Genomic DNA, 22,757 nt, shown 5'->3' with positions numbered 1-22,757 from the left:
TCACTTCTTCCTTCTTTCCAACAGTAGTTACTCCAGCTACTATGACAGTTTTAGAGACCTCTGCTTCTTTAGCGGCTTTTTCCACTTCGGCCGCGGCTCCCTTTGGCTTAACTTTGGTCTCTGTAGAACCTGGGGACTTCATGTCAACCAACATATCGGCCTTAACTTTTTCAGTCTTTGCCTACTTGAAGTCTCCAGTCTCTTTGACCGCCTTCTCATCCTTCTCGGACATGGCACCAAACACTTGCCCTGTTAACCCCTCCCCCTCATCGAGGCAGGAGGCACCAGGGTCTTCAGCAGACTCCTCGTCTTCTGTCATTTTCTCCAGAGGCTCACCCAGGACCCTGTTCTCATTTTGTGGAGGATTCAGGAGATACAGCCCATTGTAATAGCCCGGATCCGTAAACTGATCGTTCACCTCCTCGTACTTCTTCCCCAGCAGGCTGCTGGCTATTTGGAAGGCCTTGTATGCAGAGGGGACGTCTTCCAGGCCTAGGCTACACGCTACCACGGGTCTGTGGTCTTTGGCATCCACATCAGCCCCATCATCTGGTTTAGCAGAAGCATCTTCCATCTTCTCTGCCACAGCCAGCACCACAGTGCCACCCTCTCCAGTCCCATTTTTAACAGGCTCTGGCTTCTTGACATCTTCCAGAGAACTCTCCTCTTCAGGTTTCTCACCTTCCACCTGCTGTTTGAGAGCACACTTAGATTTCTCCAACTCATCTTTTAAGCTCATGAGATTTTCATTCTCTGCTCTGAGTTGCTTGTTCAGCCTCTCCAATTCAGCATGCTCCTCAAGCGCTTCTTCCAGGGCTTTAGCCAAGGAGAGGGCCTTGTTCTCCTTTTCCCAAGCATCAGTCTCTGTTTGGTCACGTTTTTCACCATATCGAGCCGAGATGTATTTCTCTTCAGCTAGGAGCCAGTCACACTTCTCCTGTTTCTTCGCTGGATTAGACAGAACTTGCTTCTGGTGGTCCAGGTCCATCATCAGATCATCCAATCCTCGCTGAAGTTTGTTCTTAGTTTTCTCCCCCTTTTTGTATGTCACACCCTGTTTCTCCAGGCGCTGAACCACCAACTCCATGTTTTTCAGCAGTTTCTTTTCAGCTTTTTGCACAAGCTTGTGGGAAGTGCCCCGCTTTTTGGCCTCCGGTTCCAGCTGCTCCTTGCTTGGCTCTGCTGCAGCAGATGTAGGAGGATCACCATTCTCTTTCTGGCTCTCCTTCTTTGCCCTTTCTGAAGCCTTCTTCAGTTGCTCTGTGAAGACAGCTAGTCCCATCTCTAACGTTTCTAGGGAGCGTGAGGAGAGAGAGAGATCATCCTCCTGTTTGCAGCTGTACTGTCGTGTCAGGTCACCTACAACTGTCTGGATATGGGCTTCAGACCCTAGGATGATGTCACCCGACTTAATTCCCATCTCGTCAGATAGAACTGCCTGGTCGCTACTAGTAACCACCTTTGTTTCACAGGACCTTGACATGGTAGCTTCACTCTCTGGGTTGCTATCGGTCACAGCACATACGTCACCTATACCGCTCGTGTCATTATTAATTCTGACCTCTAGGGGCACCGATGAGCTAATCCCCACCTGGGACACTTCCTTAGTAACCAACCAACATTGTGGGGACTGCATTTCCCCCTCTGGTACGTGCGGTACACCCTCTAGCCCTATCATATTTTCCTGCACCTTCAAACACTGAGCTGGAGCTGGGCTTTGCTCCACACTACTTATATGCATGTCTTCAAACCTTTTGATTACGTCATATCGCGCTTCATGAAACATAGCAGATGCAGAAAATAAAGCTTCATCATCATTTACATTTTTACCACCAGGGGGCGCTTCTCCCCTGACCACAACCTGCAACGGAAAAGTTATATCACTGTCACCACATATTTCATATGACATCACATTTTCCTTATGCATTTCCGCACATTTGTCACCATCACTTTGCACTTGACCAGCACCATTGTTTCCAATGGTCAATATTCTTTCCCCATGCAGGTCAAAGTGCAGCTCCCTTAGATCCTCACTTAAAGGGACAGGTACAGGTTCTGCAGGAGTTTCGTCACTATCTGCAGAAGTGTCTACCTTACCCCACAGCAACAAACCGATATCACGGCCCAACACTCCCTCATGCATGAGCGTATCTGTAACATCAAGTTCATCAGTCTCTGTTCTCATTGGAGTCTCACGCTCAGTGAAAATCAGCGGATAGTCCTTATCTGCACGACTGTCCAGCACCTTTAATATTTTACCAGTCTCAGGTTTCAATATTGTGCTATCTCTTACCCGGGCTAGCATGGGATCCCGGATCCTTGTCATCCCAAAACTAGCTTTGGTCATGGGCAACTGAGGTAACACAGAAACCTTCTCCCCTGTAGATTTCTGCGAGGGAGCGATCACAGCAGGCTGATCCGCCTGTCCAGACACAGACTTATTACCTACCGGCCCAGCAGGTATCCCCTGCCGCCGGCTCACTGTCACTGGGTCTGCCACATAGTTAATAACAGGAACAGTCTTACCCTTTGTAATCAACCATTCTGGTAAAGCAGTGACATTCTCTCCCGCAGACTCATCAAGGTTGTGGTTGCTCCTAGCAACAGCTTTACTCCACCTCCGCACTCCCTCTCTAGGACTCCGGACACAGTCGCAGGGAAGATATGCACTCCTGAGAACCGCGCCGCTCTCCACCTCTTTGTCTTCCCGACGGTTGCCCTTGGCAACGGCATATCTTTGCCTTTTATCAGGAACTCCGCTCCACAACTGCCCAAACAATGGAAAGTCCTTGCCCAGTACAAATTCCACTTCCAGTGTCTCACATTTTAACAGCTCCCATTGCACAGAGCCATAGTCCGTCACAAAGGTCAGTGACACCGTAGTTTTTGTCTCTGGCCCCCTTGTTACAAAGTCCAGAATATTAGGCAGGACCCGAGACACTTGCTGGCGGGAGTCTAGACTGACCCCCAGCGGGATTCCGCCGATCACTAATTCGCAGGATTTCTCCCACGGGCTATACCATTTTGCAGCCATTTCCACTGCTCAGTCTCTTGTACTGGGCTTCTGGCCCTTTAAATCCTGCACGGTTTGCACCACAGAAAAAAAAAAGTCCAGTTTAACACCAGCAGTCTCTGCTCTGCAAACTAGCAGGCTTCCAGCACTTTTACTTATCAGCAGGGACACCTGCCCGCATCCGACACCAATTGTGGGGGGTTAGCTCTTCTCCGGGGGTGATTCACACAAATATCGTCGCCAGACACCAAGTTTCTGGTCCAAACATCACTTTATTTGGCTCCTCAGCAATCCAAACATAAATGGTACAAAATAAACACCTGCCCGGCTGGGCTCTAACTAAACATATAATATCCTGACTCACCTAAAGTCACAGTTCACACCCTGTGAACACATGCGGCTTTGTCAGCCAATGTCTCACAGCCTCCTGGCTGTACAGAGCACAGTACGCCCACTGTCCACAGTTCAGTGTCTCTTGTGGGGGATTGGGGCTCAGTAGTCTGCCTGACTATGGCCCTGCGACCCTCCCAGGCATCGCTGCGTCCCCCAACTCCAGGCTATCTCCCAGCCTTGTGGTCCCTCAGCCTTGCCCAGCTGAGACCACACAGACAGAGCCTCCAGGCCTCTGTCCACAGGTAACACACTACCCCCTTTCTGACACTCTGGGAGGTGCCTTATGCCAGGCTGATTACCTCCAGCTTGTCTCACCTGAGGTGGAACAGGGGTGTGGACCGCACTATCCACCCCTTCCATGCCTCTAACCTGAGTGAGACCTGTCACTGTCTCACAATATATATATATATATATATATATATATCTCTCTCTATCTCTATCACTATATTCTAAATATTCGCGAATTCTCGATGTGTCGATATTCGCACAAAAAATTTGGTTTTCGAATCTTCGTGCTCAACACTAGTCCATAAAGAAGAGCAGTATTTGTTGAAGCAGGTATATCGCAGGCCTCAATCAATATTTGCTGGAGACAGGTATATCAAACCCCTTAATCAGTATTTTGTGGAATCAGGTATATCGCAACCCTCAATCAGCATTTTGTGGAAGCAGGTATATCGAACCCCTTAATCAGTATTTTGTAGAAGCAGGTACCGGTATATCGCAGGCCTCAATCAATATTTGGTGGAAGCAGGTATATCAATATCGCAGGCCTCAATCAATAATTGGTGGAAGCAGGTATATCAAACCCCTTAATCAACATTTGGTGGAAACAGGTATATAAAACCCCTTAGGCCTCATGCACACGACCGTTTTTTTTTGCGGTCCGCAAAACGGATTTCCGTTGTTCCGTGACCGTTTTTTCTTCCGTGGGTCTTCCTTGATTTTTGGAGGATCCACGGACATGAAAAGTGAAAAAAAAAAAACTAAGTCAAGTTTGCATTGAAAATGATAGGAAAAACGGACACGGATCACGGACGCGGATGACTATCTTGTGTGCATCCGTGATTTTTCACTGACCCATTGACTTGAATGGGTCCGTGAACCGTTGTCCGTGAAAAAAATAGGACAGGTCATATTTTTTTCACGGACTGGAAAAACGGATCACGGACGCGGAAGCCAAACGGTGCATTTTCCGATTTTTCCACGGACCCATTGAAAGTCAATGGGTCCGCGAAAAATAAAATGAAAATGGAACAACGGCCGCGGATGCACCCAACGGTCGTGTGCATGAGGCCTTAATCAGTATTTTGTGGAAGCAGGTATATCGCAGGCCTCAATCAATATTTGGTGGAAGCAGGTATATCAAACCCCTTAATCAGTATTTTGTGGAAGCAGATATATATTGCTGGCCTCAATCAATATTTGGTGGAAATAGGTATATCGAACCCCATAATCAGTATTTTGTGGAAGCAGGTATATCACACCCCTCAATTTTTTTTTTTTGCCACAACAGTTATATTACACCACCATGTTTATTTGGGGAAACAGGTATATCACAGCCCTAAATCAGTATTTTGTGGAAGAAGGTATATTACACCCCTCAATCAGTTTTTGGGGCAACAGGTATATCACACTCGTTGCAAATAGTTGTTCCAATAGCGCTTGTCCCTCTATATAGCTGCGGTATTGCAGCAGAACCGCACACAACTGCTGCACAATACAAATGCACTATATACTTTGTATGTTAGAAAGTATATTATAGGTATATCACACCCCTCAATCAGTTTTTTTTGAGGCAACAGGTATATCACACCAGTTGCAATTAGTTGTTCAAATAGCGTTTGTCCCTCTATATAGCTGCGGTATCGCAGCAGAACCGCACACAACTGCTGCACAATACAATTGCACTATAATATCCTTTCTATGTTAGAAAGTATATTATAAGTATTTCACACCCGTCAGTATTTCACACCTATCGATAGCACACCTATACCAGTCCTTAAAAGGACTTTTGTGGCCCTATTAGCTAGCGTTTGGTGTCCCTAACAGCCTGTCCCTGCTCCATAAAGCAACTTCTCCCTACATTGGCAAAACACAGAATGTAAAATGGCTGCCAGATTGGGTTCTTTTATAGGGTGGGGGGGTGTCCTTGTGCTGAAACGTCTCAATTTGCTGTCCTGTCCCACTTGATGGATGTGTAATGGATCAAAGTTCGGCGCAATGCAAAAGAATATGGCGCTGGCGGACATCACCATATGTTCATGTTCGTCGAATCGCGAACACGCAAAGTTCGATGCGAAACGACCGCCGGGTAAACCGCAAGGCCATCTCTACTATTAAACATGCGAGGACTTGCATGTAGAGTAAAAGGATTCTGTAGCTATTGCTATAAAACAGCTAGAATATGGCTGTAGCATGGATGAGCACTATTTGCTGACAATAAAAAAGAACAGAACAATAAAAGAAAAAAACAATAAAGACAGCAATAAAATTGAAAATAATTTTCTCCTTGATTTTATATAAATGAGCTAAATCACGAATCCATTAATGTCTAATAGAAATTCCTGTACTTCCTACCTCAATCTCCCACTCCTCTGCTGTGTCCAGGTGAAGGTCTGGTCGGAATGGACAGTCTCCATTATTCTTTTTCACTTTTTCAATTTTTTCTTTTGTTGATCATTGGTGAAGAAACACAACATACAATGAATCAATGCTCAGTTGGAATTAATAACTTATACTGGCAATTTTTTCTTTTTTCTTTACCACAAGTTGAAGTAAACAGTTCTGAATGAACATATCTAAGCTAATAAGGTTCCGACGGTTATTATCACAACCTAGTTTCTGTTTTTTACATAGTGTATAATTAAGAAAGATTCCTTGGATTTTCAACACACAACTTTTATTTAAATGTTTGTAATTTGGCCTCAGCCATGTTCAGCTAGACTCGGGGGCGAGCACAGACAGCAGAGGGCCCCTGTGCAAAGAATGTACCTGGGCCCACTCCCCTCCAAGCCAAGTTCTCAGCATAACCAATTCCATCCTAACATTACTTATAGCAATACAAAACATACAGGTTAAGGCTACTTTCACACCTGCAGCACTACGCTCTGGCCACCTGATCCGGCAAATAATGCAAGGAATTGGCCGGACACAACCTCAGGCATGCAGTGGTTTGTGTCCCGCTGATTCTCTGCATTTTTGCCAGATTGTGACCGGATCTCTGCCACACCCCATTATAGTTAATGGGGCCGGTGGGCATTCTGTCTGCATTCAGCAGTGCTGGGCATTCCGGCAGGCTGTTCTCTGCTGGGAGAGCCTGCCAGAATCACTAACTCAGATGTGAAAGTAGCCTAATACAGGTCCACATACCTCTTACATCCAGTGACGTCTTCTTTGATGCAGATGTTCTCTTTCCTTATCTTCTCCTTTCAGACCACACCACCATGATGATTTTTTTCAGTCATCTCTTCTCTCTGCAGGGTTTGACAGACAGACATCTTAGTTTCCTAGTTTTCCATCATCCTCCCACCTAATCACGCCCCTCTGATACTGTGCCTGCTGTGCACTGCTGTGCTCCATATATTAGTTACATACAGATAGTTCCCCTTCAATAATTATTGGCACACAGTGTCCTAAAAAATAACTGTACCCAGGAAACCGTGTCCCTGACACTAATAGTGTGAACATAATGTTCCCCAAAAATAATTGTGCTAAGCTGATACTGTGCCAGGGTGCCCACCAAAGTAACAAAATCCCACCAAAATCCCACCAATAGAAATAATTATCTACCAGACAACACGTAGTAGTAATAGTACCCCTACAGTAATAGTGCCCCCACTGTTTCCCAGAAGTAATACTGCTCCTATAGTACTCATACTAGTATTCAAGTTCCTCATTGTCCCTCAACTGTAATAAAGCCCACCATAATGCCCCCGGTAGTAATAATTCTCTTTATAACTCTTTGTGTAACAGTAGAAAAATGCCCCCTTATAATGTGCGCCAGTACATAAAAGTGCCCTGTTGTCTGGCAGTATAAAAAATACCTCCTCTTAGTGCCCCCTGTAGAGCCAGTGTCCTCATAGTACCCTCATAATGTGTGCCAATGCCCCCTAGTGTGCCCAAAAAACTTAGTCCCCCAGTTGAGCCAAACTCCCCATAGTGCCCTATAATTTGCGGCAGTATAAAATACTCCTATATCGTGCACCAAAATTGCACCTCCCCTTGTCCTTATGGTGACTGACATTGTGCCAGTATAAAATGCACCCATATAATATATCCTTTTCCCCCATTCTCCATAGTGGCCCCCATGTGTGCCAATATATGAGATAGGGCCCCCCATAGTGTACTTTCCCCTATTCTCCATAGTGCCGCCCATGTGTGGCAGTATAGAAGATAGAGCCCCCATATTGCTCCTCCCCCTCCATAGTGCCCCCCATGTGCTTCAGTATATAAGATAGGGTCCCCCATAGTGCTCCTCCCCCTCCATAGTGCCCCCCATGTGTGCCAGTATATAAAATAGGGCCCCCCATATTGCTCCTCCCCCTCCATAGTACCCCCCATGTGTGTCAGTATATAAGATAGGGTCCCCCATAGTGCTCCTCCCCCTCCATAGAGCCCCCCATGTGTGCCAGTATATAAAATAGGGCCCCCCATAGTGCTCCTTCCCCTCCATAGTGCCCCCCATGTGTGCCAGTATATAAAATAGGGTCCCCATAGTGCTCCTCCCCCTCCATAGTGTCCCCCATGTGTGCTAGTATATAAAATTGGGCCCCAATAGTACTTCCCCATCCATGGTGCCCCCATGTGTGTAAGTATATAAAATAGGGCCCACATAGTGCTCCTCCTCCTCCATAGTGCCCCCCATGTGTGCCAGTACATAAGATAAGGCCCCAGTAGATGCACCCATGAGTGCCAGATTGGGCCCCTAGCAAAGTGTAAATAAAATAAAAATAAGCGCATATACATATTACTTACCTCCTTGCTGCTTTCTGCGATGCAATGCAGGCCTCTTCCGGTCTGTGTACAACGCTGTATGGCTCAGACAGCACGATTATGTCATCGCGCCGCCTGCGCCAGCCTCTGATAGGCTATAGGCACTAGGCCTGAAACCTATGAGAGGACTGGGGAAGGGAGACACCTTTTCCCTGCCCCGCCGCAGCGTCCATCTGTATCGCCGTCCGATACAGATGAATAGAGATGAGCGCTTCCACAATGGAAGCGCTCATCTCCCTCTGCCGCCGGTGAGAAGGGGCCCCCTCCTGCTCTGGGCCCCTGTGCAACCGAACCGGCTGCACATGCGGTATGTCCGCCCCTGGCTACACCCGTGCAGAGGATTAAGTAGGCATCCAATTTTTGAAGATATGAAATCATAAAACTATATTTATCAACTCTAACTTCGCATATCTTATCTTTCTAAGTTGTCTAAAACCAGAGTGAATCTCTCACACTACATGTGATTGTATCAAAATACAAAATGTGTTCTAGTTTTTGATGTGTCACTAAGCTGATATAGCATGTTAGTTCATATATTCCATTAATTAGTTTACCTTTATCGTCATAGCATTGTTCAGTATAAAACGTCTCTTTTCTCAAAATAATTTCTTGTGCTATGATTCCATAGCTATAGACATCACCTTTCTGAGAAACCCCATCTTGGCGTATATGTTCAGGACACATCCACAAATCTTTAATAAATGAACAAACATATATGAAGTCAAAGTCAAATATTTCTAAATATGATCATTTACTTTCGTTTGTCAGAAATTAGTATAGTTTTATTTAATAACATATACTTATAATCTTTGTATCTTCTGATATAGAGCTCCGCATCCACTGCTTTCCTTCACACATACTGTGAGTTAACCCCTTAATAACCAGCTATATTTATAGTTTTTGCCTCTCAATGTTTAAGCAGCTATACTTCTTTTTACCTTGGTATGGCTATATAAGGCCTAGTTTTATGTGAGATAAATTGCATTTTTGGTGCGATTTGAGGGTATATATAAATTACTTTGTAGTTTATATACTTTTTTTTTTGTTGCAAATATAGAAAAAGCCATTTTGAACATTCTTATACTCATGTTCTATACATATTTCACATTGAATAACCTGTTAAATTGGTTGTTATGGTTATTTCGGTCATGTGGATACCGAATACAGTAAGTGTAGTTTTTTGCTTTTATGTAAAGTATTCACAATAAAATGTATTTTATGAAAAATTATTACATATTATCTTTTTGCAAGCTTTTTTATTTAAATTATTTAATTACATTTTTATAATCCTATTAGGAATCACATTCTAACAAAATGATTTTATACTTTTAATGCATTAGCATACTTTTTTAATGGCATATTTTTTTTATAAAGACAAATTGAAAAAATATATTTTTGCCCAAAATTTGTAAAATGCAGTAATAAAAAATGTCCCTGAAAGTGTACATAGCTTTTATTAATCTAAGCTGTAAAACAAGAGAGGAATCACAGTGCTATCAGACATACAGCCAGAGATAGCACATGTAGAAACCAGGTTGGGAGTGAGAGCTGCAGTTATATTCAGCTCCCACTAACCAGCTGTATTATGGCTAAAATTGCAATCCTGACCTTGTGTCACGATACTAGTGGAATACTGCTGGAATCCAAAGGCAGGGACAAGGCCTGTACACAGGAAGCATTGGAGTCTTGGATAGGAGGTTGCAGGACTAAAGGATGAAGCAGAGCCAAGCAGGTGGAGCTGTTACCGGTAGCAACGGTGCAAGACCAAAGGATGCAGCAGAGCCAGGCAGGCGGGGCCGTTACTGGTAGCAACAGTGCAGGACCAAAAGAAGCAGCAGAGCCAGGCAGGCGGAGCCGTTACTGGTAGCAACAGTGCAGGACCGAAGGATGAAGTAGAGCCGAGGTCAGATGAGCAATGGGTCAGGGCAGGCAGCACAGGAACGTAGTCAAGCAATCCGGGTTGGTAACAGGAGGTAGCAGGATGTCACAGAGTAGCAGGGTAAACCGCAAGGAGGAGGAACAAACCAGAGAGCTAGTTCTAAGCAAAAGGACTGCACAGGCAGAAGCTAAACACAATACTCAAGCAATGAGTGACAGGCTTGAGAGATTTAAATGTGAAACAGGAAGTAAGATGTCACCCAGCTGAGACACAATCCACCATCTTAACTGAGGGAGAACTTGAGGGCAAGATAATCTGAACTAAACAGACATAGCAGGATGATTCCTGACACCTTGTTTGAAAAATTATTTATTTTACTTGCGTATATAGCACTAGCAGATTCCACAGCGCTTTACAGAAATCATCATCACTCATTGTCCCTGGTACAGCTCACAATCTAAATTCACTAAAAGTGTGCTTTTCTAATCAGAGGAAACTTAAGTACCCAGAGCAAACCCATGCAAACATGGGAGAAACATACTGGTTCCATGCAGATGTTGTCCTTGGTTGATTTTCAACAAAGTACCCCAGCACTGGTAGGCAGCAGTACTAACCACTGACCAAAACCTAGATTCTTAGCTGGTATATAGCCAGAGATACAGCCCTTGGCAGCAAGGACAGATCTCAAATGTCCTTGGCTACTGCAGTGGCAACCTGCAAGGGATTAAAATATGTGGCATATAAGATGAGAGATGTTGAAGTAAGGAGTAGGGAGTTAGAAGTAATAATTGTCTGGGGTTGTGAAACAGAAGATACGGCAGTAGCAAAGCAGTGCTGTTTAGCAAAAGTGATTGAAGACTGATTTCTATGTAGAGGAGTTTCTTCCAAAGCTGCTCTGCAAATCTGTAAAGTTGCCTTAGTTGAATTTTGAAATTAATTATCTAAAAATTTTAGACCTAAAAAAGTCAGACTTATACTTTGGATGATTGAGATAAACAGATTTATTTGTTAGAAAAATGTTTATGACATGATATTCACACTTACCTTTTTTAGGACTCATAATGGAATTACAAATAAAGTCAGTGATTTTCACTACCATACGACTATCAACTACACAGTTTGTTGACTTAAGTCTGCCATGGACCTCAGCTTTACTTGAGTGTAGATAGGACATACCCTGTAATTGAGAAATTATTTTGGTAACAAAAACATTTGCTATATTGAAGCAGAATATGCACTGATTTGTCATTATAGGGGTTGTTCCACTTCAGCAAATGGTGTATATCATGTAGAGAAAGTTAACACAAGGCACTTACTAATGTATTGTGTTTGTCCATGCTGCCTCCTTTGCTGGCTTGATTCATTTTTCCATCACATTATACAATGCTCATATCCAGGGGTTATGGCCACATCTGCAGCGCAGATATGAGGTGGCTGGGATTGGAGCTACTGCGCATTCATGCCTATGCACACCCCCAAGGTCCCGGCCACTAGAGAGGCCAGTGCTTTTTCCTATAGTGTTGATCGCGAATATTCGAATCGCGAATATTGGCACTTCGAGAATTTGCAAATATCTAGAATATAACATAGAAACATAGAATGTGTCGGCACCATTTGGCCCATCTAGTCAGCCCAATATACTGAATACTATAAATAGCCCCTGGCCTTATCTTATACACTCACCTAAATAATTATTAGGAACACCATACTAATACGGTGTTGGACCCCCTTTTGCCTTCAGAACTGCCTTAATTCTACGTGGCATTGATTCAACAAGGTGCTGATAGCATTCTTTAGAAATGTTGGCCCATATTGATAGGATAGCATCTTGCAGTTGATGGAGATTTGAGGGATGCACATCCAGGGCACGAAGCTCCCGTTCCACCACATCCCAAAGATGCTCTATTGGGTTGAGATCTGGTGACTGTGGGGGCCATTTTAGTACAGTGAACTCATTGTCATGTTCAAGAAACCAATTTGAAATGATTCGAGCTTTGTGACATGGTGCATTATCCTGCTGGAAGTAGCCATCAGAGGATGGATACATGTTCTCATTCTGTTTACGCCAAATTCAGACTCTACCATTTGAATGTCTCAACAGAAATCGAGACTCATCAGACCAGGCAACATTTTTCCAGTCTTCAACAGTCCAATTTTGGTGAGCTCGTGCAAATTGTAGCCTCTTTTTCCTATTTGTAGTGGAGATGAGTGGCACCCGGTGGGGTCTTCTGCTGTTGTAGCCCATCCGCCTCAAGGTTGTGCGTGTTGTGGCTTCACAAATGCTTTGCTGCATACCTCGGTTGTAACGAATGGTTATTTCAGTCAACTTTGCTCTTCTATCAGCTTGAATTAGTCGGCCCATTCTTCTCTGACCTCTAGCATCCACAAGGCATTTTTGCCCACAGGACTGCCGCATACTGGATGTTTTTCCCTTTTCACACCATTCTTTGTAAACCCTAGAAATGGTTGTGCGTGAAAATCCCAGTAACTGAGCAGATTGTGAAATACTCAGACCGGCCCGTCTGGCACCAACAACCATGCCACGCTCAAAATTGCTTAAATCAGCTTTCTTTCCCATTCTGACATTCAGTTTGGAGTTCAGGAGATTGTCTTGACCAGGACCACACCCCTAAATGCATGGAAGCAACTGCCATGTGATTGGTTGACTAGATAATTGCATTAATGAGAAATAGAACAGGTGTTCCTAATAATTCTTTAGGTGAGTGTATGAAGGATGGCCTTATGCCTATCCTATGCATGCTTAAACTCCTTCACTGTATTTGCAGCTACCACTTCTGCAGGAAGGCTATATCATGAATCCACTACTCTCTCAGTAAAGTAATACTTCCTGATATTACTTTTAAATAGGGATGAGCGAACCCGAACTGTACAGTTCGGGTTCGTACCGAATTTTGGGGTGTCCATGACACGGACCTGAACCCGAACATTTTCGTAAAACTCTGGGTTCGGTGTTCGGCGCTTTCTTGCCGCTTTTTGAAAGGCTGCAAAGCAGCCAATCAACAAGTGTCATACTACTTGCCCCAAGAGGCCATCACAGCCATGCCTACTATTGTCATGGCTGTGATTGGCCAGTGCAGCATGTGACCCAGCCTCTATTTAAGCTGGAGTCACGTAGCGCCGCACGTCACTCTGCTCTGATCAGTGTAGGGAGAGGATGCAGCTGCTGCTGTTAGGGCGAGATTAGGCAGGGATTTATTTACTGAAGTGATCGATATACAGCTGTGTATCATACAACCTCTGTTATTCAATTGCTCACTGTTTTAAGGCTGCCCAGAGCGTTTTTCAGTCACTTTTTTCTGGGGTGATCGGCGGCCATTTTGTGTCTTGTGGTGCGCCAGCACAAGCTGCCACCAAGTCCATTTTTAACCATCAATAGTGTGTTGTTTATTTTTTGCTATATCCTACATCAGGGGCTTGGCTGTGCTTGCTATTTTATTGAGGGGTAAAATACAATTGCCAAAATAGCAGTACCCTAAATCTGGTGTTTCAGCTGTGGCTAGCCAATTGTAATACTGCCAAAGCACAGTTTTTGTTCTGGGTTGAAATACAATTCCCAACTTAGCAATTCCCTAAATTTGTGGTTTCTGCTCTATCAGGCCAAGGTTAAATCTATCCATAAAAGGGTATATTAGATTGAAGGTGCGGATAGGGTCATCCTCAATAACTTCACACGCTACCGTGCATTTCCAAGTCTAATTCTGTCCGTAAAAGGGATACCTGTCATCCAGCGCCTAAATACTAGGCCTACAATTTATATTCAGCTAAATCTGTCGTTACTGCTGTGCCTGTATTAGTGTAATACGGTACCTAAATAGATAGCCAGATAGTGTTAGGTGCCTGTAAAAAAGGCCTGAATTTGAATTCAATACATTGGGCCAAATAATTTTTTTCTTATAGTGGTGAACGGTAACAATGAGGAAAACATCTAGTAAGGGACGCGGACACGAACATGGTTGTGGTGGTGTTAGTGGACCCTCTGGTGCTGGGAGAGGACGTGGCCGTTCTGCCACAGCCACACGTCCTAGTGAACCAACTACCTCAGGTCCCAGTAGCCACCAGAATTTACAGCGATATTTGGTGGGGCCCAATGCCGTTCTAAGGATGGTAAGGCCTGAGCAGGTACAGGCATTAGTCAATTGGGTGGCCGACAGTGGATCCAGCACGTTCACATTATCTACCACCCAGTCTTCTGCAGAAAGCGCACAGATGGCGCCTGAAAACCAAGCCAATCAGTCTGTCACATCACCCCCATGCATATCAGGGAAACTGTCTGAGCCTCAAGTTATGCAGCAGTCTCTTATGCTGTTTGAAGACTCTACTGGCAGGGTTTCCCAAGGGCATCCACCTAGCCCTTCCCCAGGGGTGGAAGAGATAGAATGCACTAACGCACAACCACTTATGTTTCCTGATGAGGACATGGGAATACCACCTCAGCACGTCTCTGATGATGACGAAACACAGGTGCCAACTGCTGCGTCTTTCTGCAGTGTGCAGACTGAACAGGAGGTCAGGGAGGAAGACTGGGTGGAAGACGATGCAGGGGACGATGAGGTCCTAGACCCCACATGGAATAAAGGTCGTGCCACTGACTTTCAGAATTCGGAGGAAGAGGCAGTGGTGAGACCGAGCCAACAGCGTAGCAAAAGAGGGAGCAGTGGGCAAAAGCAGAACACCCGCCGCCAAGAGAGTCCGTCTGCTACTGGCCACCGCCATCTGGGACCGAGCACCCCAAAGGCAGCTTCAAGGAGTTCCCTGGTGTGGCAGTTCTTCAAACAATGTGCTGACGACAAGACCCGAGTGGTTTGCACGCTGTGCCATCAGAGCCTGAAGCGAGGCATTAACGTTCTGAACCTTAGCACAACCTGCATGACCAGGCACCTGCATGCAAAGCATGAACTGCAGTGGATTAAACACCTTAAAAACAAGGAACTCACTCATGCTCCCCCTGCTACCTCTTCTGCTGCTGCCGCCGCCTCGGCCTCTTCCTCCGCCTCTGGAGGAACGTAGGCACCTGCCGCCCAGCAAACAGAGGATGTACCACCAACACCACCACCTCCGTCACCAAGCATCTCAACAATGTCACACGGCAGCGTTCGGCTCTCCATCTCACAAACATTTGAGAGAAAGCATAAATTCCCACCTAGCCACCCTCGATCCCTGGCCCTGAATGCTCGCATTTCTAAACTACTGGCCTATGAAATGCTGTCATTCAGGCTGGTGGACACAGACAGATTCAAACAGCTCATGTCGCATGCTGTCCCACAGTATGTTGTTCCCAGCCGCCACTACTTCTCCAAGAGAGCCGTGCCTTCCCTGCACAACCAAGTATCCGATAAAATCAAGTGTGCACTGCGCAACGCCATCTGTGGTAAGGTCCACCTAACCACAGATATGTGGACCAGTAAGCACGGCCAGGGACGCTATATCTCCCTAACTGCACACTGGGTAAATGTAGTGGCTGCTGGGCCCCAGGCGAAGAGCTGTTTGGCGCACGTCCTTCCGCCGCCAAGGATCGCAGGGCAACATTTTTTGCCTCCTGTTGCCTCCTCCTCCTACTCGGCTTCCTCCTCCTCTTCTTCCACCTGCTCATCCAGTTAGCCACACACCTTCACCACCAACTTCAGCACAGCCCGGGGTAAACGTCAGCAGGCCATTATGAAACTCATATGTTTGGGGGACAGGCCCCACACCGCACAGGAGTTGTGGCGGGGTATAGAACAACAGACCAACGAGTGGTTGCTGCCGGTGATCCTCAAGCCCGGCCTGGTGGTGTGCGATAATGGGCGAAATCTCGTTGCAGCTCTGGGACTAGCCGGTTTGACGCACATCCCTTGCCTGGCGCATGTGCTGAATTTGGTGGTGCAGAAGTTCATTCACAACTACCCCGACATTTCAGAGCTGCTGCATAAAGTGCGGGCCGTCTGTGCGCGCTTCCGGCGTTCACATCCTGCCGCTGCTCACCTGTCTGCGCTACAGCGTAACTTCGGCCTTATAGCTCACCGCCTCATATGCGACATGCCCACCAGGTGGAACTCCACCTTGGACATGCTGGACAGACTGTGCGAACAGCAGCAAGCCATAGTGGAATTTCAGCTGCAGCACGCACGGGTCAGTCGCACTGCAGAACAGCACCACTTCACCACCAATGACTGGGCCTCCATGCGAGACCTGTGTGCCCTGTTGCACTGTTTCGAGTACTCCACCAACATGGCCAGTGGCGATGACGCCGTTATCAGCGTTACAATACCACTTCTATGTCTCCTTGAGAAAACACTTAGGGCGATGATGGAATAGGAGTTGGCCCAGGAGGAGGAGGAGGAGGAAGAGGGGTCATTTTTAGCACTTTCAGGCCAGTCTCTTAGAAGTGACTCAGAGGGAGGTTTTTTGCAACAGCAGAGGCCAGGTACAAATGTGGCCAGACAGGGCCCACTACTGGAGGATGAGGAGGACGAGGATGAGGAGGAGGTGGAGGAGGATGAGGATGAAGTATGTTCACAGCGGGGTGGCACCCAACGCAGCTCGGGCCCATCACTGGTGCGTGGCTGGGGGGAAACGCAGAACGATGACGGTACGCCTCCCACAGAGGACAGCTTGTCCTTACCTCTGGGCAGCCTGGCACACATGAGCGACTACATGCTGCAGTGCCTGCGCAACGACAGCAGAGTTGCCCACATTTTAACGTGTGCACACTACTGGGTTGCCACCCTGCTGGATCCCCGGTACAAAGACAATGTGCCCTCCTTACTTCCTGCACTGGAGCGTGATAGGAAGATGCGCGAGTACAAGCGCACGTTGGTAGACGCGCTACTGAGAGCATTCCCAAATGTCACAGGGGAACAAGTGGAAGCCCAAGTCGAAGGCAAAGGAGGAGCAAGAGGTCGCCAACGCAGCTGTGTCACGGCCAGCTCCTCTGAGGGCAGGGTTAGCATGGCAGAGATGTGGAAAAGTTTTGTCACCACGCCACAGATAACTGCACCACCACCTGATACGGAACGTGTTAGCAGGAGGCAACATTTCACTAACATGGTGGAACAGTACGTGTGCACACCCCTCCACGTACTTACTGATGGTTCGGCCCCATTCAACTTCTGGGTCTCCAAATTGTCCACGTGGCCAGAGCTAGCCTTTTATGCCTTGGAGGTGCTGGCCTGCCCGGCGGCCAGCGTTTTGTCTGAACGTGTATTCAGCACGGCAGGGGGCGTCATTACAGACAAACGCAGCCGCCTGTCTACAGCCAATGTGGACAAGCTGACGTTCATAAAAATGAACCAACCATGGATCCCACAGGACCTGTCCATCCCTTGTGCAGATTAGACATTTATAACTACCTCCCCTTAACCATATATTATTGTACTCCAGGGCACTTCCTCATTCAATCCTTTTTTTATTTTCATTTTACCATTATATTGCGGGGCAACCCAAAGTTGAATGAACCTCTCCTCTGTCTGGGTGCCGGGGCCTAAAAATATCTGACAGTGGCCTGTTCCAGTGTTGGGTGACATGAAGCCTGATTCTCTGCTATGACATGAAGCCTGATTCTCTGCTATGGAACCTCTCTCCTCTGTCTGGGTGCCGGGGCCTAAATATCTGACAATGGCCTGTTCCAGTGGTGGGTGACGTGAAGCCTGATTCTCTGCTATGACATGAAGCCTAATTCTCTGCTATGACATGAAGCCTGATTCTCTGCTATGGGACCTCTCTCCTCTGTCTGGGTGCCGGGGCCTAAATATCTGACAATGTCCTGTTCCAGTGGTGGGTGACGTGTAGCCTTATTCTCTGCTATGACTTGAAGCCTGATTCTCTGCTATGACTTGAAGCCTGATTCTCTGCTATGACTTGAAGCCTGATTCTCTGCTATGACATGAAGCCTGATTCTCTGCTATGGGACCTCTCTCCTCTGTCTGGGTGCCGGGGCCTAAATATTTGACAATGGCCTGTTCCAGTGGTGGGTGACGTGAAGCCTGATTCTCTGCTATGCCATGAAGCCTGATTCTCTGCTATGGGACCTCTCTCCTCTGTCTGAGTGCCGGGGCCTAAATATCTGACAATAGCCTGTTCCAGTGGTGGGTGACGTGAAGCCTGATTCTCTGCTATGGGACCTCTCTCCTCTGTCTGGGTGCCGGGGCCTAAATATCTGACAATGTCCTGTTCCAGTGGTGGGTGACGTGAAGCCTGATTCTCTGCTATGACTTGTATCCTGATTCTCTGCTATGACATGAAGCCTGATTTTCTGCTATGGGACCTCTCTCCTCTGTCTGGGTGCCGGGGCCTAAATATCTGACAATGGCCTGTTCCAGTGGTGGGTGACGTGAAGCCTGATTCTCTGCTATGCCATGAAGCCTTATTCTCTGCTATGGGACCTCTCTCCTCTGTCTGAGTGCCGGGGCCTAAATATCTGACAATGACCTGTTCCAGTGGTGGGTGATGTGAAGCCTGATTCTTTGCTATGACGTGAAGCCTGATTCTCTGCTATGACTTGAAGCCTGATTCTCTGCTATGACATGAAGCCTGATTCTCTGCTATGGGACCTCTCTCCTCTGTCTGGGTGCCGGGGCCTAAATATCTGACAATGTCCTGTTCCAGTGGTGGGTGACGTGAAGCCTGATTCTCTGCTATGACATGAAGCCTGATTCTCTGCTATGACTTGAAGCCTGATTCTCTGCTATGACATGAAGCCTGATTCTCTGCTATGACATGAAGCCTGATTCTCTGCTATGGGACCTCTCTCCTCTGTCTGGGTGCCGGGGCCTAAATATCTGACAATAGCCTGTTCCAGTGGTGGGTGACGTGAAGCCTGATTCTCTGCTATGACATGAAGCCTGATTCTCTGCTATGACTTGAAGCCTGATTCTCTGCTATGACATGAAGCCTGATTCTCTGCTATGGGACCTCTCTCCTCTGTCTGGGTGCCGGGGCCTAAATATCTGACAATAGCCTGTTCCAGTGGTGGGTGACGTGAAGCCTGATTCTCTGCTATGACATGAAGCCTGATTCTCTGCTATGACTTGAAGCCTGATTCTCTGCTATGACATGAAGCCTGATTCTCTGCTATGGGACCTCTCTCCTCTGTCTGGGTGCCGGGGCCTAAATATCTGACAATGGCCTGTTCCAGTGGTGGGTGATGTGAAGCCTGATTCTTTGCTATGACGTGAAGCCTGATTCTCTGCTATGACTTGAAGCCTGATTCTCTGCTATGACATGAAGCCTGATTCTCTGCTATGGGACCTCTCTCCTCTGTCTGGGTGCTGGGGCCTAAAAATATCTGACAATGGCCTGTTCCAGTGGTGGGTGACATGAGGCCTGATTCTCTGCTATGGGACCTCTCTCCTCTGTCTGGGTGCCGGGGCCTAAATATCTGACAATGGCCTGTTCCAGTGGTGGGTGACGTGAAGCCTGATTCTCTGCTATGACATGAAGCCTGATTCTCTGCTATGACTTGAAGCCTGATTCTCTGCTATGACATGAAGCCTGATTCTCTGCTATGGGACCTCTCTCCTCTGTCTGGGTGCCGGGGCCTAAATATCTGACAATGGCCTGTTCCAGTGGTGGGTGACGTGAAGCCTGATTCTCTGCTATGCCATGAAGCCTTATTCTCTGCTATGGGACCTCTCTCCTCTGTCTGAGTGCCGGGGCCTAAATATCTGTCAATGACCTGTTCCAGTGGTGGGTGATGTGAAGCCTGATTCTTTACTATGACTTGAAGCCTGATTCTCTGCTATGACTTGAAACCTGATTCTCTGCTATGACATGAAACCTGATTCTCTGCTATGGGACCTCTCTCCTCTGTCTGGGTGCCGGGGCCTAAATATCTGACAATGGCCTGTTCCAGTGGTGGGTGACGTGAAGCCTGATTCTCTGCTATGACATGAAGCCTGATTCTCTGCTATGACTTGAAGCCTGATTCTCTGCTATGACATGAAGCCTGATTCTCTGCTATGGGACCTCTCTCCTCTGTCTGGGTGCCGGGGCCTAAATATCTGACAATGGCCTGTTCCAGTGGTGGGTGACGTGAAGCCTGATTCTCTGCTATGCCATGAAGCCTGATTCTCTGCTATGGGACCTCTCTCCTCTGTCTGAGTGCCGGGCCTAAATATCTGACAATGGCCTGTTCCAGTGGTCGGTGATGTGAAGCCTGTTTCTCTGCTATGACATGAAGCCTGATTCTCTACTATGACTTGAAGCCTGATTCTCTGCTATGACATGAAGCCTGATTCTCTGCTATGGGACCTTTCTCCTCTGTCTGGGTGCCGGGGCCTAAAAATATCTGACATTGGCCTGTTCCAGTGGTGTGTGACGTGAAGCCTGATTCTCTGCTATGCCATGAAGCCTGATTCTCTGCTATGGGACCTCTCTCCTCTGTCCGGGTGCCGGGGCCTAAATATCTGACAATGGCCTGTTCCAGTGTTGGGTGACGTGAAGCCTGATTCTCTGCTATGACATAAAGCCTGATTCTCTGCTATGACTTGAAATCTGATTCTCTGCTATGACATGTAGCCTGATTCTCTGCTATGGGACCTCTCTCCTCTGTCCGGGTGCCGGGGCCTAAATATCTGACAATGGCCTGTTCCAGTGTTGGGTGACGTGAAGCCTGATTCTCTGCTATGACATAAAGCCTGATTCTCTGCTATGACTTGAAGCCTGATTCTCTGCTCTGACATGAAGCCTGATTCTCTGCTATGGGACCTCTCTCCTCTGTCTGGGTGCCGGGGCCTAAATATCTGACAATGGCCTGTTCCAGTGGTGGGTGACATGAAGCCTGATTCTCTGCCATGAGACCTCTCTCCAATTGATATTGGTTAATTTTAATTTATTTTATTTTTATTCATTTCCCTATCCACATTTGTTTGCAGGGGATTTACCTACATTTTGCTGCCTTTTGCAGCCCTCTAGCCCTTTTCTGGGCTATTTTACAGCCTTTTTAGTGCCGAAAAGTTCGGGTCCTCATTGACTTCAATGGGGTTCGGGTTCGGGGCGAAGTTCGGGTCGAGTTCGGATCCCGAACCCGAACATTTCCGGGAAGTTCGGCCGAACTTCTCGAACCCGAACATCCAGGTGTTCGCTCAACTCTATCCAGCATCTGTTATTTTATATCCTATGTGCCACTTTATTATCCTGTGATTTAAGTGATATGGATCGTGTACATCACACTTTTATACAGTGGGATGCGAAAGTTTGGGCAAACTTGTTAATCGTCATGATTTTCCTGTATAAATCGTTGGTTGTTACGATAAAAAAATGTCAGTTAAATATATCATATAGGAGACACACACAGTGATATTTTAGAAGTGAAATGAAGTTTATTGGATTTACAGAAAGTGTGCTATAATTGTTCTAACAAAATTAGGCAGGTGCATAAATTTGGGCACCACAAAAAAGAAATGAAATCAATATTTAGTAGATCCTCCTTTTGCAGAAATTACAGCCTCTAAATGCTTTCTGTAGGTTCCAATTAGAGTCTGGATTCTGGTTGAAGGTATTTTGGACCATTCCTCTTTACAAAACATCTTTAGTTCATTCAGGTTTGATGGCTTCCGAGCATGGACAGCTTTCTAAGTCACACCACAGATTTTCAGTTATATTCAGGTCTGGGGACTGAGATGGCCATTCCAGAACGTTGTACTTGTTCCTCTGCATAAATGCCTTAGTGGATTTTGAGCAGTGTTTAGGGTCGCTGTCAGTGGCGTACACACAATCCATGGGGCCTCTGTGTGAAACTGATCTATGGGGCCCCCTCCCCGTCGCCCCCCCCCCCAACCTGCCTCCAAGCCCCCCCCCCCCACTACCTCCCCTACTAGTGTTGTAACTATAGTGTAATGGGCCACAGTGCAAACATTTTTACAAAGAACCGGCAGATTTTCTTACTAAGGGCTCTTTCTGTGCGGCTGATCTGCTGCGTGAATGAGTGCCAAGCCCCATTCTGGACAGCAGAGACACGGAGCAGTAACATGATTGACTGTGATCTTTTTACTACAAAATCACGGTGACAACTTTATGTCTCTGTGATTTTGTAGTAAAAAGATCACAGAGAGGCACAGAACATTAAAATCATGTTAATGCTCCGTGTCTCTGCTGTCCGGAACGGGGCTTGGCTGTCTTTCATGCAGTGGATTACCCGCACAGGATCCGCTCGTGTTAAAGAGCCCTAAGCTCAATGCATGGCTACACTCACCCAGTCCTAATAAAATCTGGTCCTACCTCATCCAGGGTGTCGCTGGTATCGGCGTGATGTCCGCTGGATCCAGAACAAGGTCCCTGTGGTGAGAAAAAAAGAATAATCACATAAGGAAGGGATGGGGACTGCCCCTGTGAAATCACCAGCAGGGGGCGCTGTGCTGGCCTGTAAGACTGAGCCATGCCAATGTATAGCAGGGTAATCTAGGACATTTCCCCTAAGTGCAACCACACAGTACTAATGCCCACCTTGTGGCCCCTCACAGTAGTTATGCCCACCTTTGT

General features: G+C 46.7%; 1 protein-coding gene across 1 annotated transcript in view; it reads right to left on the bottom strand.

The window, feature by feature from the left end:
* The window catches only part of GUCY2C (guanylate cyclase 2C), a 715,850-nt gene that overhangs the window by 163,185 nt on the left and 529,908 nt on the right, over nucleotides 1–22,757 (bottom strand). The window contains 3 exon segments of the mRNA XM_040408779.1: nucleotides 5,987–6,075; nucleotides 8,956–9,093; nucleotides 11,325–11,457. Coding sequence (XP_040264713.1) covers nucleotides 5,987–6,075; nucleotides 8,956–9,093; nucleotides 11,325–11,457 — 360 coding nt within the window.

This window comes from Bufo bufo, chromosome 9, assembly GCF_905171765.1.
Source record: "Bufo bufo chromosome 9, aBufBuf1.1, whole genome shotgun sequence".
Classification (NCBI taxonomy): Eukaryota; Metazoa; Chordata; class Amphibia; order Anura; family Bufonidae; genus Bufo; species Bufo bufo.
This window is presented reverse-complemented; position numbering and strand designations above follow the sequence as displayed.